This window comes from Pezoporus occidentalis, unplaced genomic scaffold (assembly GCF_034315485.1).
Source record: "Pezoporus occidentalis ecotype Australia unplaced genomic scaffold, CSIRO_AGI_Poc_V1 ctg159, whole genome shotgun sequence".
Lineage (NCBI taxonomy): Eukaryota > Metazoa > Chordata > Aves > Psittaciformes > Psittacidae > Pezoporus > Pezoporus occidentalis.
Genome location: NW_026913415.1, coordinates 96,222 through 123,405, shown reverse-complemented (window position 1 = coordinate 123,405; position 27,184 = coordinate 96,222). Strand labels below are relative to the sequence as shown.

Genomic DNA, 27,184 nt, shown 5'->3' with positions numbered 1-27,184 from the left:
GGGACAAAGGGGTGCACACGTAACATCCCACCAGCATTGCTGCTCCAACAAGTGCAAAGACATCCATGGCAGATGTTTCCTTCCTCCCCCTTCGGAGAGGATCAAGCCCAAGGCAGGAGAGGCAGCACCAAGGTGACTCCGAGCACTGGGATGCTCTCCTGGGAGCTCCCTGAGCTCCATGCTGCAGAGGAGCCTCCCAGACAAGTAGTATTGCTTTATTTGATAGCATTCTGGTGGGAAATGAACCAGAGCAGCGGTGTTCTGCAATGTGCTGAGCTGTCCCTCACTCCCTGCATCAGGGCAGGGTGCTCCTCTCTGCTGTCTATGTGGTACTGGGCCATTCACACTTCTGGAGGTCTCCCTGGGCACTAGGCTTGTTAACAGGCATATCAAGGAGCAGAGAAGAGAAACACTGCTTGTGCATCACACTGGATTCTGGCAGTGAAGTCTTACATCTCCTCACACCTGTGGTTAGAAATCCAGCAGCTTAAGCAAGTCAAAAGCAAGAGCAGAGCATATTTTATGGAGGCAAACCCACTAAATTTGACAGTCAAACTTTCTTTCTCTGATGTGTCTCTCACACTGGAGTGCGACACAGGGACAGCAACAATTTAGCGTAGGAACTAAGAGAAATCCAAGACAATTTCCCCCAAAGCCTTGTGGCTGGATGAAGGGTTTTCTTTCCAGTTGAGCAGTAAGTGCCAGCCTGTCAGAAAACCAGTCTCCAAGGACCAGGTGAACCCTTCTCCCAGGAAACCTTCAGGGAAGGAGATGGGGCACACCTAAAGATGCTAAATCTGTCTCCTTAAATGCATATGCTCCAAGCTGATAATTCATGTCATCCTGAGAAGACTGGGAAGGTCCTAAAACATCTCCTCATGGAAAGAGGAGCAGCACTGCATGCTCCTTTTGGAGAACACCAGCTCCTCTGTGACTGCTTTTGGTGTGCCCCTGAACCACCCTAAGTATCTGTTTCTCAAAGTGGTAGCACTGTCTACATGAGTTGGCAGGCTGGTTGAGGATCAGCAGATGGTACCAGTGAAGACCATCCAAGTACAGAGCTTAGTGAAAGGCAGATGGACACTGCTATGACAATCCTGATTTCTCCAGCAGTCACACGGGAATACATCTTTATGTTTTACACCTTTACAACCAAAAGGCCATACAAGCTATATCCAAGGCTTTGTCATCTGTTGACAGTTGATTTAATAAAAACCAATACTATAAACTGGTTTTCCACTGACGAAGGAACACTCAAACCCCACAAAACTCAGCCGTAGGACAACAACTTCATGAACCCGCTACCAGGCAGGTGCTGCTCAAACTTCTGCATCTGCAAAGAAGAAATCTAAAACTTTCCATTTGAAGAAGTCTCAAATTTTCCATTTGAGCTTTTGCTGTGGCCAGCTTCGGTTCATTTAGAAAGGATTGTGTTCCTCACTCCCTCACCACCTTCTCTTTCCTTTAGCACTTCTATCTGCTGGTAATATGAATATACAGTCCCACCTCTGCTGTGCCTCTGGGGTGCCTGCAGACCACAGGTAGGGACCAGCAAGCCAAATGGAAATGGTAACTGTTGGCCCTAAGGAATTGCGGAAATTCACTCACCACATTTAGTACCTTCAGTTTTCAGCCTGTCCATTTTTAATGCAAACACAAATGCAAGCTCCAACTTTCAGCTTGGTTCCTTCCCTTTTTAGGTAAATTAGAGGCTCTGTGATGCTGCCCGTATCTTTCCAACTGTTAGTGGTTTAAACCTGTTGGTCAATTTTGACCAAATTTGACCAAAGCAGAGATCTCAAATGCTGGTATTTTGGACAAGGACTGCTCTGCTCCCACTGCTCTGAGAGGTTTCTGTCTGTGAGCAGCCTGGTAGCAGCAAACTGGTAGAACTGGTAGGACTGTGGGAGGGTGCTGTGCTCCCTGTGTCCTGGGGAGTGGGTAAGAAATGAGATGTTCTGGGGATGTCCAAACAGAGGGAGGGAGCTGGGGTAGATACTGGGGCAGGGGTGTGTAGGGAATAGAGGATGCAAGTCCATTGGAATCCAGCTTCACTGGTTCTGCTACGCAAGGAGCAAGCTTGCTCATAAGCATACTGTGACCTTCCCTTCATAAGAGCGAGCTCTTCTCAAACCTGAGAAGCTTTCTTTTTTAAGATGGACATAGAGGGTAGATTTAGGTTGGACACAAGGAAGAAAATTTTTCACAATGTGGGTAGTGAGGCACTGGCACAGGGTGCCCAGAGAAGCTGTGGCTGCCCCATCCCTGGCAGTGTTCAAGGCCAGGTTGGACACAGTGGCTTGGAGCAAGCTGCTCTAGTGGAAGGTGTCCCTGCCCGTGGCAGGGGTTGGAACTGGATGAGCTTTAAGGTCCCATTTTGCAATTCTAAAATGGAACAAGAGTCTCTCCAACCAGCAAACACCCTGATGCTTGCACTGCACCAACCCCATCCTTCAGCTAACCCAAGACTGACATAAACACAAGACAGCATTGTGGAGGCTGTGGGCAGAGCCCTGCCCAGCGTTACTCACCAGCTGGATGGCTATCATTAATACCGTCTTCAAAGTGAACGTCCTATCACAGAGGTCAAATAGGTCTTCCAAGCTAGGACCAAGCAGCTCTAGTACCATGGCATTGTACTTTCCACACGGTCCGAAGTAATACACCTGGGGAAGCCCTTCAGCTGGAAGAACAGGAAAGAATTGAAATCAGTCAACAGGGCAATGTTAAACCCTTCCTCCTGCATGTAAATGTTTCACTGGGCAAAGCCTTTCCTTTTTACCTCTCCAGTGTCCCTTCTGTTTGATGTTACCCAGCAAGCAAATAAGTTTCAGCACGCACTGTGGATGAACCAAAGGCCAAATCAGTGCAGGCTTTGCTCATCTGCACCTTTGAATAGAGAAATAGATTTCAAAGCAATAACATGACCAGATGAAAGCATCTGCCTTTGGCAGCTTAAACTCTTGGATGTAGAGAACAAGACACGGAGTTCCCTACGCTGCACTGACCACCAGGCAGAGCACAACCCCGAACATGGGCTGGCACTTGTCTGACCAGTTAGGAAGATGATATTCCTTGCACAAAATGAGGCATGTCCCAAAAAGGGCTGCTTTTTCAACCTGGATAATACATAGCTCTTGTTATTCAGCACAACCTTATGCAAAGTTTACTCAAGAGAAAGGAAAAAAAAAAGTTGTTTTCCTTTCAAAAAGAGCAAAGATTTACATTTTGACCCATCACCAAGTAAAAATAAGTGATCACAGTCATTAAAGCATATGTGCAAAGCATTCTGCTGTAAGTCACACACTAAACTCTCAATACCCAACTGGTAGGAGCCAGAACCACCTCTTCCCACCTAACAGCTCAGCAACAGATTTCCCAGCAAGAGTATGCAATATTTATACTCAACTGATGGTGGCTTTTTGTGTGGATCAGCTTTCTGAAAGCACCAGAAGAAAAGGGAACAAACCGGCTTTGGTGTCTGAGCACTCCCTGAGCTGCACAGTGCTCCTCAAACTACCCTTTGAGCAAAAAAGAAAAGCCAGCCTGGCCCACACAGAGGGGAATTCTGTGCAGGGCCAAGCACAAATTTGTTTAGTCAATACCTAGCCCCATATCCCAGCATCACTATCAAGCTGCATAACACTTTTAAAACAAATATTTCCTGCCTACATCTCATAAGCAGTTCCAAAACGCAATGGAAGAGATTTTGTCTTGAAATATTGGGTTTGTCCTATGTCAAAACAACATCCTTGCTTGCATACACAAAATACAACATCCTGTTATTCACTGTAAAGGCTCAGCATGGGGAGCACTATTATGAACAAAGCCTTTTTTTGCACAGAAGTCTGTGAATTAAACAGCATGGGGCCCAAGAGCACAGTGATTATAACTTTTATAGCATGTTTTCACAAGTGCATGCACACACCTATATTTACATGACAGATCAATATTAAAAATAGCAACCCCCTTCACGCATTATCAGACACCAGGATTAAATTGCTTGTGTAACTGCTTGACTTTGTACCAGCTCTGCGGTGTGCTCACAGCCTGGCCCAGCACAGGCGGAGGCAGAACAGGGAAACACTTCAGGCTGGAGGGTGTCAGCAATGTAATAACTTCATGTCCTACTACGGATTTAGGGAAGCCTCGTTCATCTGCCCGATGGTGCTCACCAACTCACCAACACAATAAATGCAGCACTGAGATTACTAAAGCTTAACTATTGCAGAACTTATGCTCCCACCTATTAGTCAAAAAGAACAAAGTGCAGCTTGACAAAAATTACTGTAGGATGCTTTAATCTTGTTAACTCACAGACTTGGGGAATCATATTAGGTATCAGTCATCAGGATGCATTCATGAGATATTACAGAGTATTGCAGGAATTCCCAGTCTAACCAGAGCTTTACATCCTGTGTGAAACATTTACCCATCCTGGTTTTAGGAGGCTCCTGTTCCTAACAAAACCTTGTGTTTTAGGAAGCATTAACAGCAATTAAGTTATCTAAGAAAACAGGATGGTTTGAGTCTTCATCAGGGCCTGTAGGGACAGGCCAAGGGGAATGGCTTTAACCTGCCAGAGGGGAGACTGAGATGAGCTCTTAGGCAGAAGCTCTTCCCTGTGAGGGTGCTGAGGCGCTGGCACAGGGTGCCCAGAGAAGCTGTGGCTGCCCCATCCCTGGCAGTGTTCAAGGCCAGGTTGGACACAGGGGCTTGGAGCAAGGTACTCTAGTGGAAGGGGTCCCTGCCCATGGCTGGAACTGGATGAGTTTAAGGTCCCTTCAACCCAAACCAGGCTGGGATTCTATGACACAGAAGCAATTCCAAAAGCCAAAAAATGATGGGATGTGAAATGAAGGCAGCTCAAAACCTTTTTCAAATATACCTAAACCAACATAAATGATAATTTAATGCCCTCAGCTTAGTGCTGAAGACTTAAATAATTGCAGTAGCTCTCAAAGTAACTCATGGTGAGCCACGGAGTTTCCAGTAAAATCAGGTGAGGATTTATCTACATAATTTGCTCTAATACCAAGATTGTCATCTCTACTTCTTAGAGAATAATTCAAGGATGATAGAGAATGATGGAAGAGGGTAACAGAATATTCTATGAAAAGTTTGAAACTGAGATCATTGCAAATTTAAGGTACAACTACAGTGAGTACTAATTTAAGATACACACACAGTGAGTAGTACCACAAGTACTACGTCAGGATAACGGTCTTGAAAAGTGCAGATGAGGAAGGAAACAGCTCGGATTAGGAGTGTGCTAATTAAGGTATTAATACAGCCTTACTTGGTAAGGAGACAGCACTGCAATTACAATTAAATTCCTACTGGGCCTAAGAACCAGGAAGATAAATTGCAGCAAGACTCAAAGATGGGGATTTCATGGAGGGAAGGAAGCAACAGCAATGCAACTCTTCAGTGCTCTCTGGGGTCCCAACTCCTTCAGTCAGCTTTACCCACTCAAAACCATACGAGCAAGAGGCTGGAGTACCCTTCTCAGCTCTAAACATCAGCAAGGCTCTGCTCTTGGTGGGAGCTCCTACAAGGTGAAGCTGTACCAAAGAACATTAAAAAAAGCATCCGAAGTGCCAGCCTACAGAAGCCATTATTAGTTTCAGGCGTATTTTTAGGGTTTGATTTTCCCCTGAGGGTTTTCAGCAGCAACACTGCCAGCTCTGCACTCAAGAACTTACCTACTGGCTTTGCTAGAAGAGAAATGCTGTAGCATAGATCTAATTTTCAGACCCAGGATGCATCGCTCATCTATTCTGGACCCAAAGGAGCACTGCTGTGGAGCCTCCCAGCCCAAGCCAGGGCTCCTCAGCTCCACACCAGTTACTGAAATGAAGGGACACGAGACAATGCACCCTCAGCTCACTCAAACACAGATCAACATTTACCATCATTTTAAGAAGGGGCAAAGCTCAAAAGGGAAGTTGTCACCTTGATGCAGATATTAAAGGGTGCCTGCTGCCTGCAGGATCCAAGCGGGCAGACGCCACTAGAGGATTTTGGGCTGGGTTCTCTGGACCTTATTAACAGTAAAAAGGGGCAGCCTAAGAAAATCTGTATCAAATTTTATTTAATCACAGCCCATCTGCATAATTCATGGTGTAGCTTGGCTCTATTTCAGCAACAAGAAATGTGTCTTGGTGCCACTGAGTGCTTTGCCATGGTGAACTGCAGGAGCTCCACAAATATCACACTAGATCTGTAAATACTTCTGAAGGACACTGCCAACAAAAGAGATTGATTGAGGAAAAGGTATCTTTTGTCTGGGCACTCAAACTTGAGGTTTTTAATGGTGAGGAACTGTGTCGGCAGAGGACTGAAAAGGTCAAACAAAGCCACAGTGCTGTGGAGCGGTCTGTTGTAGATGAGCAGTTCTGGGTTCAAAGAGTGCAGGATGAAAAGCCAGAGGCAGAGCAGAGGTCTCATCTAGAGGATTCAAAGGTACAACTCAACACTTGAAATACAAACCGTGACCAGTTTAATGCAATTAAGGTATGAAATCACATCAAAACAAATTACTGCTCCATGGCATTAAAGAACACATTAAGTGAAGAAAATCCAGGCACGACACGTGCAACTTCTCCTTTGGAGAAAAAGCAGTGTCTTACAGTGAAAGCTGCTGGAAGCAGAAATCTTCTGAGTTTGCTTAAAAGCTTTGGACTTGCTGCTGAGTGATTTGGCTTTGAGTCTATGTAAAAGGCCTCACTCCACCACTTCTCTCATGGAAAGGTTATCACCCTAATACACACACTGATCACTGCACTGGAATCCACAGGCAAATACTGCTATTTCAGCAATGGGATGTCTTGGAAAACATTCAAGCTGAGCACAGTGAAAGCCCAGCATTGCATTTTGGAGATTAAAGCATCGCGCTGGAATGAGAGCAAATGCAGACATCAAAGCTAAAGCTCAACTTTGCTTCCACCATGCTCAGAACAGACACACAACTCCAGCCTCGGGCTCCCCAAGGAGTTAAAGCTCTCACTGCTCCTGTGGGCTGCCACCAAAAGGGACTGTCCCATCCCCACTCCACCCTCGCCCGTCCTGCTGCCTCCCTGGGCTCATGTGGCTGAGCAATAAATTTAAAGGACCCAAAAGGTTTGCTTGAGCTTGAACACAAGAATCAGAGAATCATGGACTGGTTTGGGTTGAAAGGGATCTTAAAGCTCATTCAGTTCCACCCCCCTTCCATGGGCAGGGACACCTTCCACTAGAGCAGGTTGCTCCAAGTCCCCAGCAACAAACAGCAGGACCACTGCTCTTCAAGAAAGCTTCATTTGAGCTCTATTAACACCAGGGAACTACACCTTTCAGCATATTTTCATGCAAGATCAAGCATTCTGGATGATGCAAGTAGTGCTGTCTTGCTGCCACAGGCTTTACAGCATGACTTAACAACTCTGCTAACTTGTCACACATCCAGGATACTCCAACAAGCCACGTTAGTCTAGGCATCAGACATATAAGCCATACAAAGACTCCAAAGCCTTTTCCAGGACCTGTTATGAAATGGCAACTGGCAGAGAGATGCCAATCAAAGGTTATGCCCAAGGGAAATTGGATTTTGAAGCATCTGCTCCACGTGGAAGGCTCGGGAAGCGGAAACCATTTCTGTGGCAGAGAATATGTATTGATGCTCTGTATATGAGCATCGTGAGAGGCTATGAATAAACCTCAAGCAACAGCAAGCAGCCCAAAATACACTCAAGGAGGGATGAGGTAGCAAGAGCAGGAAGCTACATGTGGCACCTGCATCAGTGGAGGTGCAAAAGCCAAGTCCCTGTACACTAAATCGCCAGGAGACAGCACAACCTGTGAAAAGTGAACAACAGTGGTAGCTCTTGAATCACCAGTTTTTATTTGCTCCCACGAGAAACTGGTTTCCACTGCCCTTAGATATGGTGTGGCCAGATAAAGAGAAGCTGAGGTCTTCAATTTCAAGAGGAAGAATAACAGAAGAACTTCACAACCTCTCTTCATGCAGGCTTCTGTTGCAAAGAGGAGACACTTGAGGAACTGCAGATCAGACACTGTGAGCAGCAAGAACTATTCCTCACAGAAATGGATGCAGAGACATGACAGCAGCATGAGTGTACTACAAGTTCTGTGTGCTTTTAAAGGGCTGATGAATGGGATGTAGATTGTCACAAAATTCTCATTCAGAGCAGAAAGTTTATTTTTACAAATCACAGCACACAAAATGACACCATCACCAGCACAAATAGCAACTGTGCGAGTGCGGAACATCCACAGCTAAAATTAAACATGTTCCAAACAAATTAAACAAATTGCTTTAGAGTAGTCAACCCATTTGAGCTGATTACACTAATGAGGATCTACCCTTCTCTTAATTTGCAAATCCAAATAAAATCCTGGCTCAAAGAGAAGCTTTGCTATCAGCATCGACTGGGCCAAGGTCTCATCTTTTAACCTGTTCAAACATACCCCAGGATAGTGGGTTTAAATCCACCTGAGTATGCTGGTGCACAGGTTACATCTGGGATTCAAAAGGCTCATTTGAACTTTCAGGCTTCTGAATAATCTGCTTCAAAAGTAGAAAGAGGGGAGGAAAGTTAAGATAGGCTTGTTACTTGGAATAAAGTTATCCTAAAGGTCTTTGCATATGTTTCAGACGTCTTATTTCAAAGTAGGACTGCAAAAGCTTTTCAATACAGCCCTTCACCTTCAACATTAACTGGAGGAGTTTGGGCAACGACAGAGACTTGAGATGATGGAGAATATTTTCTCTTGTTTGTTATGAGAAAACACCCAGCAGTTGAGATGCAAAGGAGAAAAGGCAACTTCTGACTCCAGCACCAACTCACTTGCAGCAGGAAGGTGGAAGAGGTGATGGCACAGGGTCCACCACAATCTTGCCACCACTCCAAGACTTTAGAAACCTTGAACTGCCATCAGATTAGGAAAACAACCTAAAAATAGCAAGGTGACCCAATGCACACGAAAACATGCACATACAGAAAGAGGGTTAGAGCACTAACCCTCTTTAGTAGTGACTAAAAGTGGTGACTGCTCTTGGAGGATAGCAAGGGCTGTGGCAGCTCCCTTCCCACTGCTCTGACAGACATACTGGAGATAACCAGCCTGCTTAGGAATCATGAGTGTTTTCAGCCGGCTTATGACTGTAAAGCTCCTCAATAATTTCCTTGCTCTCCTGACTTGTGATACTGTGGTTTGAAAGTCTTTAGCTTTCCCTCTCTCACCTGAAGAGGGTGAAGAGCTATCGGACCTGCTCAGAGCATCTGGCAGCATCTGACCACCTCCTGCCTGCTTCCCTGCAATGCTGCCTGGGTGGCAGCTGGGTCACTGTTGGCTTTGGCTCCTCTGGGAGAAGGGGCTCCCAGCAGAGCATCACTGAACAAGAACCAGTCCCAAAGCCCTGCAAGGCAAGCAGCACAGAGGGCTGCCACAGCAGCCAGTAAATAAGCCACCTCCTGAAACCCTGACCAGCTTTTGTGCTGGCTTTCTCTGCTCCCAGCCCCATTTATTCTAGTTATCTCCTCCGTAACTGCTCACCCTATTCCAGATGGTTCCTCAGAGTCCTTTTACAGAGTCATCATGAGCTCCTCTTATTCATGCTCCCCCCAAACATCCTCCTGCTCTGTTTGCTCCAACTGCTGTCAGACACTTGGCTCTCCACTGCGAGCTTCTCACATCTTCTTCCTGCTCTGGGTGGGCAGTGAATCATCTCCCTGCTAGCAAATGCTAAATGCTCTGGTGTCACTGCCCAGCAGAAGTAGCTGTGGCAGGACCTTCTGTCAGTAGGTGAAAAGGGTGCAGAGCCGCTGCTGAGATGGAGGAGAAGCAGGTAAAGGTGCTTCCCTGCCCTTGGACACGGAAAAGGCACAGCTCAGACACTCTTTGAACCCAGGAGGTACTATGAAATAAAGCAAAGGAGAACATCACAAGTTGGATTTATACCTTCTCCCCTGATGATGGCAGAGCAAGGCAAGCTGTTAATGGGAAGGGATGACACTTGGCATACAATGGTACAACAGTTGTGTACAAGCCATGAGTAGACAGAGCTACTGTCACCTCCAATGAGTCTGCAAGTAAAACGTGGCTTCCACACAGACTCCAAGACTCCAGCTTCCCTCAAGAAACCCAGCATGTTTTGTGCATCTTTTCAGAATATGCACGATGCAGTGAATCCCTGCTGTGTTTTGAGTAACTTGTTAGTATCTGAATCTGCAAAAAAAAAGGTATGGGAAAAGGAACAGAAGAAAAACAGCCATAGGAGGGACAGAAGGAAGAACATATTTGTTCTTGCTGCTGGGAAAAATCCAAATGATTTGATTTTTACTTCAGCTGCAGAAAAAACAACTGTCATGAGCGCTGTGCTATTAGAACGGGTGGCATTTGGCTTTCCTTGAGCTGCACAAGCTGCTTTCCTGACAGAAACAGAGTCCTGGCTTGACTCTATTAATTACTCTTCAGATACACAAAGAAAGCAGCAGTTGAAGAGAGGGCACCAAGACGATGTTCACATTTGTATTCATAAAACTAGAAAAAACAGTACTGGGAGGGGAATCAGCGCTCATGGAAAGGCCAAGCTGCAGGAAGACTTCCAGAATCTTGGAAATGTACCCAGAAACACCCATTCACAGGCAGTTTTTTAGCTGTAGTGAGTAAAGTACAGTCAAGTGAAATTGGTTCAATTCTTGACAAAGATGAAAGAATAAAGCACACCACAGTAAATGGCTTTTTTGGCAAGTTTCGTGAAACTGAATTCCCATTTCTAGGGCTCAAGGGAAATGAGTGTACTCAATTCTCCACATTACTGTTGGATTTTGTATCAATATACCCTCTGCAGCAACCTCTTGTTCCAGCGACAACAGCGGCTGGCACATAACACCACACCTGAAGAGAAGGACCAAACCAGTATATCATTTTAGAAAAGCTATTTTAAACCACCCCAAAAAGTTCTAGCTTAAGTTCTAGCTTAATTATCTTCCTTTTCCACACACAACCTGCGATACAAGGACAACGGTGGAAGAAAATGCCAAAAGGTTTCGTTTAACGGCAGTATTCCTCTTTGTTCCCTGCATTTCTTTGTGTACTTACACAGGGCCTATTTTTTTGCTGAAAGGCATGAGAAGCTCTAAAGCTGCAGTTGTTTTAACTTCTTGAGGGCTAAGTGAGCGGTTATGGCAGCCTACTGAACGGGCTTTGACCAAATATCACATTGTGAACCACCTCCGAGCTCGGCTTCGTGGTGTGAAGGCAAATAATGCTCCACACATCAGCTCCATGCTGCTCAACCTGCCAGGCACTAACTGCAGTCGGGATCATGGCTCCTGCATACCTGACCTAGCAAGAAGTGACCTTCTTGCTCCCTGGCAATGTTCAAGGCCAGGCTGGATGGCTCGAGGCTCTAGTGGAAGGTGTCCCTGCCCCTGGCAGGGGTTGGAACTGCATGAGCTCTAAGGTCCCTTCAACCCAAACCAGTCTGGGATTCTATGAAGAAAGATGTGTTCTCCTGCTTCTGCCATGCTGCAGGTCACTGCGTCAGAGGAGTTTTGCACCTCAGTGCAGAGCCAGAGCACATCTGTGATGGCCAACTAAGTTCTGCTGGTTAATACCAAAGAGAAATTGTTTCCTCTTGGCTGTGCAATTCTTGCACTAGGTCAGTTTTACGTGCTGAAAGGGAACTAAGCAGCAGGTTTTGGCTGCTCCATTTAGGTAACAGAGAAGTTCAGATGACTGAGGGTATGCCCAGTGGCTGCATTTTTGTTTTCTCTGAGAACAAGTCATGCATGTTAATTATGTTACAGGTAAAATCTACAGAGAGCCTAAGAAAAACCAAGAGCAGAACTTCCCAGGGCTCAGCAGCACACAAAGGTAACTCCAGAAGCACTGCCAAGGAAGAGGCTGCTTCCTGGCAGATGAAAACTGCTAAGAGAGCAGCAATAACAGAAGACTTCTGCTGAATCTCTCCTCTGCTGTCCAGAAAAACGTTTTAATCTGATCCCACCAAGTCACAGGTGGCCCCTGCCCTTCATCAGCTCATCTCCATTGGAGACTGTCGGCTGGAGGCACAGCACTTCTGGCTCCCTACTTCCTCCCCATCGCATACCAGAAATCTATAGCACAAGCCAAGTGAGACTTCAAGCTTACGGTGTGCAAGGCAGCTGCAAAACAGGGTGAAACTGCTGTGCTGATAATGCAGAGAGAATGTGACAGCTTGAATTACAGCTCAGCTGCAACCCACGTCTCTGTGCAGTGATCAGGAGTTGTTCTAGCCAGGACAACACAGCAACATAAGACAAAATGAAGGGCTATGAAGAGGCTGTGAGGGCTGGAGCAGCTCTGCTCTGGAGCCAGGCTGAGAGAGCTGGGCTGGGGCAGCCTGGACAAGAGAAGGCTCCTGAAGGGGAGACCTGAGAGCAGCTCCAGTGCCTGAAGGGGCTGCAGGAAACCTGGAGAGGGGCTTGGGACAAGGGCCTGCAGGGACAGGCCAAGGGGAAGGGCTTTAACCTGCCAGAGGGGAGACTGAGATGAGCTCTTAGGCAGAAGCTCTTCCTTGGGAGGGTGCTGAGGCGCTGGCACAGGGTGCCCAGAGAAGCTGTGGCTGCCCCATCCCTGGCAGTGTTCAAGGCCAGGTTGGACACAGGGGCTTGGAGCAAGCTGCTCTAGTGGAAGGGGTCCCTGCCCGTGGCAGGGGTTGGAACTGGGTGAGGTTTAAGGTCCCTTCCAACCCAAACCAGGCTGGGATTCTATGAAAACTGGCACATACAGGCAGTATCAATCATTGGTCCAACAACATTTCCGTCTTGGATGACAGATCAGATTGGTCCAATTTTGCCAGATAAAGCAGACAATGATATCGGACATGCAGCCTCTGCTTTGGGTGCTCACAAGCAAGGTAATGATCAGCCATGCTCACACCAGAAGCATGGGACAATTGGGGTGGTGTTTCTGGCAGCAGAACCCCATGCACCATCCCCAGCTGTGCTGAGACCCTTCTTGTGTGCAGCTTGTCCTCACAACACTTGTGCTGGTCCTACTGGGAGGGTGGGTGGGTAGCAGGAATGCTTTGTGCTGATGTCAAAGCTGCTTTAGCATCAGCACAGGACCCAGCAGGAGAGTGGATTAAAGAGCTGTGAGATGGACATTTCCTCCTGCAATTAGCATCCAACTAGTAAGTGATGGATGCTGAGATCTAGGCACATATAAATTCTCCACAAGTCACAGGACTGGCATTCATCAGTCCTGTAACTATTGTAGTGTTTGAGGGGGAAAAGGTTTTTTTCAGAAAGTGGTCTTTCCAGCCTGATGGAAAACCTCCCAGTTCTTCTTATCACAGGAGAACCTCCTGCAAAACCAAAGTCCAGAGCTGCTAAATAAGATACTACCTCCAGGTATCATCTCTTTATTTCACCTTAAGATGTCTGAGCAGGAGAACGGAGGAAAAACTGCTGCTTTCAGACAGAAACATTATTCCACAACTGCAGGGCAATGCTTGCTGAGAAGTTCTTCTGGCAAAGCCGGAGCCTTTACAGATCCGGGGCAGTGTCTATGGCTTATCTTTTAGAGATGGGAAGAGGTTTTTGACTAGCAGGCAGGGCAGAGCTCAGAAATGCAGACTCCAAACCCATTTAATAGCTGGTCTGGGAGGCGGGCACCCTTCATACCAGAACTTCACTTGCGTCAAACCTCCCTGGCACAGCTCAAACACTTCTCTCTTTAAGGTGACAAGCACCTTAAAAACCTTCAGCCTGCACGGGATGCTTCTGGTGCTTAGAAAGCACAAACAAGCAAAATGGATCCCACTAAATCAGGCACCCACCTTCCCAAAAGGAATCGGCTTTGAATCAGGGCAGCACTCAACACCTGACACATCAGTCCTCCAGGAAAAGAAGCAACTTCTACAGCTCGAGAACTCAATTAGTTTCTAAGTGCAGCATCCCAACAGCTTGAAAGGAAGAGCTAGGAAAGTGGGACAAGCAGAACAGCAAGGCTAACTGGTTGCTACATCCTTATTAATGACCATGGCCCTAATTGCCAAACTGGGTTTTCCATTCAGTTCCATTCCTAAATCCCAAAGTTTATCTTCAAACACTGAGTATTTTCATCTCCTCGCCCAAATGCCTCACTCAAAGCCCCAGGCACAACCTGGGCTGCTCACAAGCATGAGTGATTCCAGCTCAAGGTTTGCTCAAAGCACCACCAGCAGCACAGAGACCATGAGTGAATGGTCCATCACTCTCCTCAAGTCCAGCTGGATCCTTAGAGCCGCTGGGCAAGAGGCACATCACACAACCTGTTGTCTATCCAAGAACCCAACGAGGCATCTGGGATGATTCCATGAGTCTGACTGCTACAGATCTATGACCACCACTGCATGGCACACCAGGCTTCAAGGCAAGCGTCTGCAGGAAAGGCATTTTCCAGCTTCTCAGCATCTTGCTATTCCTAGTGTTGCTGCGTTTGGATCTGTGATTACTGCAGTGACTACTGGAAGAGTAAGAGGTGCATGGGGACCTTCTGAAGTATAAAAAGGAAACTGCCCTAATCTCATATTCAGATATTGATGGCCTTGCCTTAAAAGCATCCGATAGCTTCCAATTGACAAGGCCTAAATTTAGCCCAAGGAAGTCAAAACTTCTGCTGTTAAAAGAGATGCTGAAATGTGCACATTCAGGAAGCCCTTCCTAACAAGGGAACTGCCACATTAAAAACCCCAACTATTTTTAGATAGCAAAATATTATTCTCTCCAGATGAGCAGCAAGTGAGCTCTGGAAGCGGGCAGGCGTTAGCTGGGTGTGTTACACTCATCCACTACGGTTTATTTTGCAATTCAGAAGCTCTGAAGTTTGAGAACCCTCAAGTTCAAAAGCTTGTTGGACCACCCTGACTTTCTGATGAAGCGGCTGATCACGTTCTTTAAAGGTGCAGCAAAGTGTGAGGACACCTGCCAAGTGTTGCACTTTCTGTTTAACAAGGTGTCCTGGTTTAAGCCCAGTCAGCCACGCAGCTCACTCGCTCTCCCCCTGCTTCCTTCCCCTGCTCCCGGAGGGATGGGGAGGAGAATCGAAAGAATGTAAGTCCCATGGGTTGAGATAAGAACAGCCCAGTAACTAAGGTATAACACAAACCACTGCTGCTACCACCAATAATAATAATGATATGGGAAATAACAAGGGAAGAGAATACAGCTGTTCACCACCCACCGACCGATACCCAGCCCGACCTGAGCAGCCATCTAACCCTTCTGGGTAACTGCCCCCTGTTTATATAGTGGGCATGACGTGCTATGGTATGGAATACCTCTTTGGCTAGTCTGGGTCAGGTGTCCTTTCTCTGCTTCCTCCCAGCTTCCCCTCCTCCCTGCAGAGCATGAGGTTCAGAAAGTCCTTGGTCAGAGTAACCATTACTGAGCAGTAACTGAAAACATCGGTGTTATCAGTGCTGTTCCCAGGCTGAAAGTCAAAAACACAGCACTGCACCAGCTACTAAGAGGGAATAAAAATGACTGCTACTGCTGAACCCAGGACACAAGGCCATTTCAGACAACTGAAACCACGTCTCCTTGCTGAGGCATCTCAAACCTATTGCCAATGGCACTTTTTGAGAATGAATGGAGGTGTTTCTTGCTGTTAGAAAATTAACCCAATGACTTAAATCGAGTGTGTGGGTCTACTGCAGGGATGTGAAGTAGGGAAATCATAGAAAAACAAAATGGTTTGAGCTGCAAAGGACCTTGAGATCATTGAGTTCCAACCCCCTGCCATGGGCAGGGACACCTCACACTAAACCATGTCACCCAAGCCCCTGTGTACAACCTGGCCTTGAACACTGCCAGGGATGGAGCATTCACCACTTCTCTGGGCACCCTGTGCCAGCGCCTCAGCACCCTCACAAGGAAGAACTTCTTTATCTCCAACCCGAACTTCCTGTTTCAGTTTGAACTCGTCACCCTTTGTCCTATCACTACAGTCCCTGATGAAGAGTCCCTCTCCAGCATTCTTGTTGCCCCCTTTAGACACTGGAAGCTGCTCTGAGGTCTCCATGCAGCCTTCTCTTCTCCAGGCTGAACAGCCCAAATTTTTTCAGCCTATCTTCATACAGGAGGTGCTCCAGTCCCTGATCATCCTCCTGGCCTCCTCTGGACTTGCTCCAGCAGCTCCATGTCCTTCTTATGTTGAGGACACCAGAAGTTTATGTGACCCAAAGGCACAGTTGCTGTCCATGCAAATGGATGTCAGTTTCGTATTACGTTGCACAGGGAAGTCACTTATTAAATTCTTATAGTCACTGAACACTTACATTCTAAAATATTTCCAGATACTTCAAAAGGAGGCTGCAGTGTTCATCCAGAGTGCTTTAGCATGACAGGTCAATAGTGTCCTGGGGTGCACCAGGAGGAGTGTGGCAGCAGGTCAAGGGAGGTGATTCCTCCCCCTCTTCTCAACCCTGATGAGGTCACACCTGGAGCACTGTGTCCACTGCTGGGCTCCTCAGCACAAGAGACAAGGAACTACTGGAGAGGGTCCAGCGGAGGCCACAGGGATGCTCAGGGGTCTGGAGCATCTCTCTTATGAGGGGAGATTGCAGGAACTGGGCCTGCTTAGTCTAGAGAAGAGCAGGCTGAGAGGGGAACTCATCAATGCAGATCAATACCTCAAATGCAGGTGCCAGGAGGATGGTGCCAGACTCCTTCCAGGGGTGCTCAGCGACAGGATGAGGAGCAATGGCCATAAACTAAAACACAACAAGTTTCACCTCAACACAAGGAAGAACCTGTGGCAGAGCACAGGGACAAGCTGCCCAGGGGGGCGGTGCAGTCTCTCTGGAGATATCCCAAACCCACCTGGACATGCTCCTGTGTGGCCTGCTCTGGGTGGTCCTGCCTTGGCAGGGGGTTGGACCGGATGATCTGCAGAGGGCATTTCCAACCCTGATGGTTCTGTGATTCTGTGACAGCTACAAACAACTTTCCATACAATGAAGCAGGACACAAACACACTTCAGGCGATGGCCATGTGCCACTCCATGCCAGCACAACCCACTTCGGGGCACAGAGGGGCAATCTCCACCCAGCAGCTCCCTCATGCCCCAGACCAGCACCGTGCTGTGGGGTGAACTGCTGGGATAACTCCTGGCCAGCGTTTCCATCAAGGTGCCAAATATGAATGGGATCTCTGAAGATTAAAGTGACCACAACAATGGCTAATGCGTATGTTTGCAGTTCTTACTCCTTAATTAAACAGGGGTGGAGACATCTTTCCTTAACCCTCACTTATGTGGCTTCAAGTTACTCCAGCTCCCTTGGGGAAAAGCACTGTGCACAGCGAGTTGCCCATGAAAGGGCTGGTGTTGGCAGCACGCTTCACCATGGTGACTTGTTTACATCCATCCATAGAACAAGTCTTGCCACACTGACCCCCACCTAATTGCTATGTGACTGACAGCATTAATGCAACCAGCATGGAAAGAATTTCTTTATAAAGGACAGGGGTACTAAGCATGCAGCAGGTCACAGAATCATAGAATCCCAGACTGGTTTGGGTTCAAAGGACTTTAAGTTTATCCAGTTTCAACCCCCTGCCATGGGCAGGGCACCTCACACTAGACCATGTCATCCAAGGCTCTGTCCAACCTGGCCTTGAACACTGCCAGGGATGGGGCAGTCACAGCTTCTCTGGGCACCCTGTGCCAGCGCCTCAGCACCCTCACAGGGAAGAACTTCTGCCTTATATCTAACCTGAACTTCCCCTGTTTCAGTTTAAACCCGTCACACCTTGTCCTGTCACTACAAAAAGTAATCGTGAGTAAAGCAAGAGCAACACAGAATAGGCTATCTCCAAAAGCAAACTCAATATGCAGTATGGAGTAGCAGACAGCTCAGCTACACTGAAAAATATACATGCAAATATCGACTAGACTATGTAAAAGGCTCAGTTATTTATACCCCCTTCATTTCCCTTGGTCCTACTTCCTGACAAGTAAACAGACTGCTTCGCTCCAGCAAGTTGTGCAACAGAAAGAGGTCCCGAAGTAAACACACAGACTCCACACTTCATTAGAGGTGAACTTGTTTACAGAGCAAGAATTCAAACAAAACCACCGCATCCGTCAATATTCTATATGTAACGACATCCCCCCCACTCAGTATGTTCTGCTCGTACGCTGTGACTCATGTGGGTCTCATGTGGGCTGGGGAGGACAGAAACCATCTTGGTTTCCTGGGATTCTCCCACGTGCCAGGCTCCTCTCCTGCTCTCCCACCATGACACCACAGAGGCTCATTACGTTTACATCCACTCACCAGTGTCACCCACCCATCCTGGGGACAAGCACTGGCTCCAGAGCTACTGCATGAAACAGCGCGTGTTGACACCAGGCTGCTCTGAATCCCCTGTGCCAAGGTGGGACTGGGAAGGAGCGGGGGAAAGCGTGACTCATCTGCCCGCTGAGACTAAAATAAGCTACTACTGAATCAAAAATGCACGACTTCTTCACACTGTGTGCACAGGCAGAAGCTGTCACTATGTGGAAACTCCGTCACCAGCTCAGCGCAGCCAAAAGGAACCTGAAAACAAGCAGTACTCCATCTTACCTTCCAAAGGCAAAGCTTACAAGGGAAGGCATCACGTAGGGAGGGATGACAGAGATGCTTTGAAATGTAGTAACCAAAGAAATCATTCCTGTACATCTCCCGGTCACTGCTGCAAAGCCAACACTTCCCAGGACCATGGTGAATTATTTATTTGTGTGGAAGTGCAGGATTAAAGAGCAGTTTCCTGATGGTGTGGAGATGCTTTCAGCCATGGTCACATCCTGAGAAAGGAACGGGGCTCAGTGATGCATTAACGGTCATGCAGCAGTGGTCTCCCTGTCCTCCAGAAAAGGCTTAGGGCTTGGGGGGGGAAACATACTTTCATGGGGAAAACAAACAGCTAAAGCTTTGCAAGTATCAATGCAGCAGACATTTGCCTCACCTTCTCAGCAAGGTTTATAGGGACAAGTCTGTTTTTCCCCCCACCACCAGCACAGCTGGAGTGCAAAAGAAAAAGCTTAAAGTCTCATCATTTAGCTTCCATTTCCATTGGGAGGCTCTGAAGACATGGATATGTGAGCTCCACTGGATATGACAGCAGCTGGATGAGGAGAAGCATCAGCTTTATGCCTGCAGAGGCAGGTGCCTGCAGCACATGAAGTGAGGTGGAGGGGCTCCATGGGCTCTGCTGCTGTGCCCCAGTGTGCAGACAGCTTTGTCACACTGCTCTTCCCTGGAACACAACAGCTCTCCACAAGTGTTCACAAACAGTGTCTGCAGCTTCCCTTTGGCAAAGGGATGTTAAAGACTTCGCAGACAAGAGGTGTGCTTACGGCACAGAGGTCCCTACAGCAGGAAACACAGCACTGTCTTAAGTTTAAAAGGCTTCACAAATTTCAAACCCATTTATAACGTTTTCTACTACAGCTGAGAGCAGCAGGAGCCACCCTTGGCACGCCAGGCTGGAGCAGTACTGCACACAGCCCCCATGGCCAGCCCGGATCCTGATGAGGGCAGTCAGTCAACAGAAGAGGCCAGTATCACTGCGTGCAACTCAAACCAGCTGCTTGGGATACCAGTGTATGCAAAAAGATGTGTAGGATCTGCTGCAGATTGCAGCCAAAAATCCAAATGATGGGATGGCCAGAGATAAACGGACAGCCATGTATTCCTGTAAGCCCACATGATGCACAGGAAAGAGCAGCTCAAGCCAAAGGCTGCTGAAGAGCAAGAAACATGGATTGGGAAATACAGACACTGCTTGCTGATAAAAGAGGAGTTTCCAATAAAAACTTTTGTTTCCCCTGGGAAGCCTGTAGGAGAGTTTAACCTCAAGGAAAGGTAAGAATGGGGAATCGGCCTCAAAACAAACAGACCATTCCTGCTGAAGGTACTCAAGTGAGGTCAATAAGCAAAAGAGCCCACAAGACAAAGCCAACACAATTGCTAAGACCTCAGTGTGCCACCAGCAGGACCCAGCTGCTAAAGGTGGCCTGACGGGTGTGGCAGAACTCCTGCAAGCTGGGGGAATGGCTTTATTCACCCCAAATCAAGTAGGAGGGTCCTGGGATGCTGCTGGGTGAGCAGGGGGCAGTTTGAGCAAAGCTAAGGCTTTGCCTTGTGGTACACTGCCCAGGATCCATCACAGGAGATGGAGCTGGGTCTGCTCAACCACGATCACAGGAACTCAGTTTTGCTCTGCCAACAAAAGCTTCTCCACCCCAAGGATGGAGATTTTGCAGGGAATCAGACCCTCAAATGTCAGCCAGCAGTGGGGATGGAGCTCCTGCTCCACGTCATCCTGCAAGCTGTAGGACCTGATTATTCAGGAGTTTTTATGAATGATGTGAAGCCAAGCTTTTACTCCATAAACTTAAAGTACAGGGGACAAATGACATGCTCAAGTGACTAATCCTACACTGGAAACATGCTGGAGACTTGAACTGCTTCTGGCAGCCCTAGGAGATGCAGAAGCATCCTGTCGAGTAGGAGTGGGAACTCCTTTTGTCCCTGAGGTATGGAAGCAGCAGATTGAAGTAGCTGTACAAAGCAAAGGGAAGCCCAAGAGCCCAGAAACCAGCCTTGGGGAGGAGGGAAATGCCTGGAACCTCAGAGGGCCATCGAGCAAGAGCCTAATTTTGGGGAATACCCATCACACTTGGGCTTCATGCGGGTAGCTGCGCTACTCATATTCGGATCCAGGCACTGACTGTGCCACCACCGCTAAAGCGAGATCCTGGGGCCAGCCCAGGCAAGGCTAAATCTCTTTTGTCAGGATGTTTGTGCGTGCTCACACAGATTTTATGACAATGAGCAATGCAACCAGTGCGCGCAACTAGTGAGACTGTTAAAACTGCTCCAATTACCCTAGTCAGCAAAAGGACAGTATCCCAGACTACCTGAAACCTAAAGGAAATCTCATCCTTTCCTGAGACACCCTATGGACTGACCATCAGGTCTGTGGCTCCATGCCTGAGGTTTGTGTTTTTTCAGTCTCTGCCTACATGAAGGTAAAGAGTCACACACTATTTTAGGTTATTAAATATTTAATTCCACAGTGAGACAGAAGAAACCAGCAGATGGTCACTGTGCAGCAGGTCCGTGCCTCTTCTCTTTTTGGGGGGAGGGTGGAAAAGTTCAAGGAAGAATCATGAAAACCCATTTCTGTAAGCAAACATTCCCCATTTAGAGGGGCAAGGTAGGAAATTAGAGGGGAACTATTAGTTTCTCTTACTACAGGGAGGCATTGAAACATGACACACAGCATTGATTACTTGCAGAAGAGCATCAGAGGTCTCTGGTAGTTGGTTACTTCTGACCCAGGACTATCTCTGTTAGATACTTCTGAATCCATCTGATTTATCCACCAGTATTATCTGAGAAGCACCAAAAAGAGCTACACTCGTACAGTTTAGGTTCCTTCATCAAACTTTTCACTGCTCCAGAGTATCTTAATCTAGTGTGAAATATGTCTTAAGATGTATGAGACACAAGAAATCCAGTCTTCTCCTCAGCTAATCCAAGCTGACTCGTGACCTTCAGCTGAGCCTGAAGCTGGTGCTGATGGGAGGTAACAGAAGCAAGTTGGGTGCCTTGTCAGAAAGTCTTTAAACATCGATGCTGATGGAGCGTGTGGCACAGGAAGCCCCGGGGCAGATACAAAAGGCAGAGGCAGCCACCACACAGCTATGCTGCTTCCTCTGCTCATGTGGAAACATCACACATGAAACCTCACCCCAGGAATTGACTTTTGTCAGAGCCTTGAATTATTGGACTCTGCTACTCACTGTAACTACACCACAGAAAACACAAACCTAGACTGAGTAGCTTGAAAAAAAAAAAAAGGACTAACTGAACTAGGTTTTGATGTTGGCAACAAGTGAAGCAGGTCACCAATACCAACACATAACCTGCAGGCACTGAACTGGAGAATTGTTCGAGAATTTGGGGGCAAAAGCCCTCCAAAAGTCTTCTGTGCAATATACTGCAGGACCAGACTCCAAAGGCAGCAGTACAGAGCTGGTTGAAAATTTCTCTCCAGAAGCAGCACTTGCTGACCAGTGTGATGGAGCGCTCCACACCTCCTCAACACCACTGGGGCTTCTGCAGGGGTCTGGATGCACAAAATCTTTAAGATCCTGAGTCTGGAGGCTGCACTTCTGAATCTGGGATGTTTCAAGCAAGTAATGGTGAAGTCTTCTGAAGCTTTTAGCAGCCAAGTCCATTCTCTTGGAAGGCCGAGTGCCACAAAAGTGTCCCTCCATGTCAGTGCCACCTTCATGTGGTCACATCCAGTCTCGTACTAAAGACGAAATATCTTTTTTGACAGCTACTCTACAAGAAGGTCCCCACTCAGAATCACAGAATCAACCAGGCTGAAAAAGCCCTTTAAGCTCATCAAGTCCAACCATTCCCAGCACTGCCCAGGCCACCACTAACCCATGGCACTGAGGCCTCGTCTCCACGGTGTGTGAACACTTGCAGGGACGGTGACTGCAGCCCTGCCCTGGGCAGCCTGTTCCAATGCCTGAGCACCCTCTGGGGCAGGAATTGTTCCTCAGCTCCATCTAAACCTGCCCTGGAGCAGCTTGAGGCTGTGGCCAAGCAGACTTGATCCATGGCCAAGCAGGCTGGTCCCTTCCAACCTAAGTCTGCCTATGATCAGTATCCAAGAGTATCCAAGAGTTTAAAAACGTTTATTCTGAACATCCAGCAAAAAGGAAATCACCATTAAAATCGTTCTCTTCAGGAAAAAAACTAATTTTCCTTCCAGTGCTGCAGGTGATGACAAATTTGACACAGCAAAGCTGCTGACTGAGACCATCTGGTTGTAGGTGCAGCTGAAGGCAGCAGTTGCACTAACAAGAGGACCACGCTGCTCCTGTGGCGTTACAGCAATGCTGTTGCTAGTCCTGCTTTTTAGGCTGACAGTGGGAGGTTTGCAGGCAGCCACGTTATTTGGCAAGATGAACTGGCGAATGTATTGAACAGTATGTCACAGGCAACACTAGTGTTGTTCTCCTCTGAGTCATACACACCAGGCCTTTGGACACTTTTAGTCTTCATTTGGTGAGTCTAGGATAATTTCAAGAACCAGTCTTGCTTACCGGAAGTTCAAGGCTGTCTGTTCAAGCAGTTCTAAGCAAGAACCATTAATAACGTCGCTGAGAACAGATCCATCTATTTCCCCAAAGTCAGCACATATTTAGCACCAATCTGTTTTCACAGACAGCCCTCCCCTCGTTCTCCACGTGGTGTGCAGACACCAAGTCAAGTCTCCCTGGTCCTGGCAGTCTGACTCCACTAAAATTTATTCTGTTCAGCTTCCAAGTTTCATGGAGAGACAAGAGATGTGGCTCACATCCTCCACCCGAGCTCCTGGCCTACTGCCCGCTGTTGTAGCAAAGCTGTAGCCCAAGAGCTTCTAATGGCATTCAACAGATTATCAGAGCTGGGTTGGTGATGGCCATGGGACCACACACAGAGAGAAATAAAAGTAATGTTGTTCATGAGGCTTCTCAAGAATCTATTGACATATACTGGCAAAAAGGCTTGAGATGACAGTCAGCAACTCCTCCAGAATGAAGGGAAAAGAGACTCGGAATGCAAGTTGTCCATGTCTGATGGCAGAATACTTAGAAATACTTCCATTAGCATGTGAAGAATTAGACAGGGCAGAAACGCTCTGCATGGGTAAATGCTGTAGGATGATCAGAGAGCTGGAGCAGCTCTGCTCTGGAACCAGGCTGAGAGAGCTGGGTCAGCCTGGAGAAGAGAAGGCTCCTGAAGGGGAGACCTCAGAGGGGCTCCAGTGCCTGAAGGGGCTGCAGGAAAGCTGGAGAGAGGCTTGGGACAAGGGCCTGTAGGGACAGGCCAAGGGGAATGGCTTTAACCTGCCAGAGGGGAGACTGAGATGAGCTCTTAGGCAGAAGCTCTTCCCTGTGAGGGTGCTGAGGCGCTGGCACAGGGTGCCCAGAGAAGCTGTGGCTGCCCCATCCCTGGCAGTGTTCAAGGCCAGGTTGGACACAGGGGCTTGGAGCAAGCTGCTCTAGTGGAAGGTGTCCCTGCCTGTGGCAGGGGTTGGAACTGGATGAGCTTTGAGGCCCCTTCAACTCAATCCAGTCTGGGATTCTATGATGAAAAGTTAAGATTCATTAGGAACAGAAGGAAGCCAAAACAAAGCCAGGGCCCCAACATTTATCAGTTTTAAAACTCCTCGGTAACATCTTTAAAGAGGGGTAAAAAGCCAACAGGTAAGGAAAAAGACTGGTTTTCATTCACGAGACATGTGCAGGGTATCACAGAGATGACAAGCACCAACAGAACTCCAGGAAGAAGCAAAGAGCAGAATTATGTGTATCACTTGTTCTGTGAGCCTACATTTGATTTACTACATGGGTGTCAGCAGAAATGCCCTAAGTCTCAAAAACACAGGGAACTGGAATTAAGTGGCAGCATCAACCCATCAGGGGCTTTGTACACAGCACCAGAATACAAAATACACAGAAAAGAACCTTATTACAGTAGAAAAATTCTGCTTAAAAACCAATAACAACAAAATTTAATGTTTCCAATGGTGACAGCTTACTTGCTTCCCACATCCCTGTGATCCCAGATTCTGCACCCTATAAGGAGCTAAGAAGTGACAAAATGTAGAGCGCAATAGCACTCAGTCTCCAGAGGATGAGCTACACAAAACTATGGACTTGATTAGAAGAATTAATTGGAACAAGCAGAAAGGAAAAATGCAAGAGGACTGCGCAGGCACTGCACATCATGAGCTCAGAGCAGACTGATCACTCATTCTGTTCAACCCTGTATTTGGTAATATGTGAGCATATCCAGAGAACACAGGAAAAATAAAATCAGAAGAAAGTGCAAAGAGAAATACAGTAATGTAGGAAGCTTGCCAAAGCCCAAGGTCAATATATGATCAAGGCACAGAGGAGCACAGAAGGTCTTTGCTACAGAGACTTCCTTGTGCAGTGGGTAGTCAAGGCTGTGGAAATCCTTGCTAGGAAATAGCACACGCTGAAAGGTTTAAAAAGCAATCCTGTATTCAGGGAAGAAAAATCCAAACACAATTACACACAAGCTCAAGCTCTATATCGAGCTTTCAGGGAGCTTGCCAGGACTTACCCTGTTACACTCTTCTCAGATCTGCTGTAGGCTGTGGTCACACAGAGGACACTGAGCCCGTGGGCTTATGGACATTTATGATTTAGTACGTATCAATGAAAACAGTGCTTCAGGTTTTTCTTAGAAAAGCTCTATACTTACACAATTTCCTAGATTTAAGGCACCTTTTCAAGGTCTGTCATTCTATACACAAACAGCTTTCCACCCATTGACAGCTCCTGTGTTTCACAAGGACACTCTGATGGGTATTTCCCGTACCAGTCAATCCTCAAACTCGAGTTTCTATGTCCACATAATCACCCAGCATCACTCTCATGTTATTCTGACCAAATCTCTTCCAAAACTCATGTGAGGCTGAAAGAATCTGCCCAGATGAGTCAGCTCGAGTCAGAGTTACACATCAAATATGATGGTAATGTTTGATTTAACAAAGAAACAGCAAACTTTCTATAAGCTTAAGGTTTACTTACCCGCACTTCCAAGTTGCTTATAAAACCTGTATTCTAAATGAAGCTGTGGTGCACGTGATTTTATTGGTTCCTAAAACAGAAGATAAAAAAACAAAAATGGTTAAAATCAGTTTATCTGAAAAAAGTTCTATATTTGAAGATTTGTGACTGTACATAATGCTTCATGGTTAACATAAACCACCCCAGACTGGAAGCCTAACAGCAGAGGTGGCAAGCATCAACAGAACGCATCATTAGACATCATTTAAATAAGCAGAGAACAAAAAGCAACAAGACTCATGCTCTGGAGAAGAAATAACTTCCTCATTTAATACAAAGCTCATTGAAGAATCATTCAACAAAGCTCCTGGTCCTTGAAGAATGACCCTGGCCATTGGGAGGAGGAAAGCCAAGGCTGCAAAAGATCAAGTCCCAGGTTCACCTTGTGGACTGTGCTTGCTCCCATTATTTTTGATGGTCACTTGCCTATATTTTTGTAAAACCTTGAGTCATGTATCTGTGTTCTAAGTCAGACCATAGCTGTACAAACATCCAACCCTGCTCGCAGTGAGCACTGCAGCGCAGGCAGCCTTCCCCCTCAGTAGCAGGTGCCAGTCAAACATCTCAAAGCACTCAAGAATATTCTGGTTTGATACAGAGATTGAAAACAATGGGTAAGTCTGCAACGCACCCCAAACATTACATTTCTCAGCTGTTACTCATCTGAACTTTATGCACAAAACTTAACGCGTATGACCCCTAAAAGTGTTAAAATGCAAGATTACAAAGGTTCTGAAAACAAAGTTAACATGGAGAGACGTAAGAGGTTTGAGTAATCACACTTTCAATAAAACTGTGCACTTGCGACAGGCAGTAACACTGATTCACCTGCTGCCCGGCATCTTTGACACAGAAGTTAATACTGGCCTCAGTTTTTGTTGGATGTTCCTTATTTCCTTGCTTTTGAGAAAAACAATGCTCCATGCTCAGAACTACATGAAATTCATACAGTACTACCAAGATCAGTCTGAATTTCAAAAACCTACCAAACAGCCCTCTATTTGATGAACACACTACCTAGCAGCTTGCCAATACCAGAGCCTAAGACCAACATGAAAAGAAGTCCTTTTCTGATTCACATCCACCCCTGTGAGTTGGAGGAAAAGCACCTTCATAGAATCACAAGATGGTTTGGGTTGGAAAGGACCTTAAAGCTCATCCAGTTCCAACTCCCCAGCATGGGCAGTGACACCTTCCACGAGACCAGGTTGCTCTTAGCCATAGTGTGAGCCAACATCTTTAATACTGTGAAATAACTCTTCTGTCCGCATGGGAGGACACAAAGGCTTTAGTTTATCTACTTCGTCTTGTTTCACCTCTGCTTTGTACTGGAAGACTAATGTCCACATTTGGTGCGAATGTTAAAGACTTCTTTTTAAGTTGGAAGAACAGGTTTTGTAGAGGAATTTAGGCAATTCCACTTCCAGCCAAGCCGTTCTTCACCTGCTCAAGTCAAATGCTCCTGGTTGCTTCTCAACTTTCTGATGTTCA

The 27,184-nt window shown here is 46.9% G+C and overlaps 1 protein-coding gene across 5 annotated transcripts in view; it reads right to left on the bottom strand.

Annotated features, from left to right (window-relative positions):
* Window positions 1–27,184, bottom strand: part of CSNK1G1 (casein kinase 1 gamma 1) — a 108,050-nt gene that overhangs the window by 27,253 nt on the left and 53,613 nt on the right. For all 5 annotated transcript variants that reach the window (XM_062612052.1, XM_062612056.1, XM_062612053.1 and 2 more), the window contains exons 5-6: window positions 25,655–25,724; window positions 2,532–2,683 (exon numbers count right to left, since the gene is read on the bottom strand). In XM_062612052.1, the coding sequence (XP_062468036.1) occupies window positions 2,532–2,683; window positions 25,655–25,724 (222 nt within the window). The remainder of the gene's footprint in view (window positions 1–2,531; window positions 2,684–25,654; window positions 25,725–27,184) is intronic.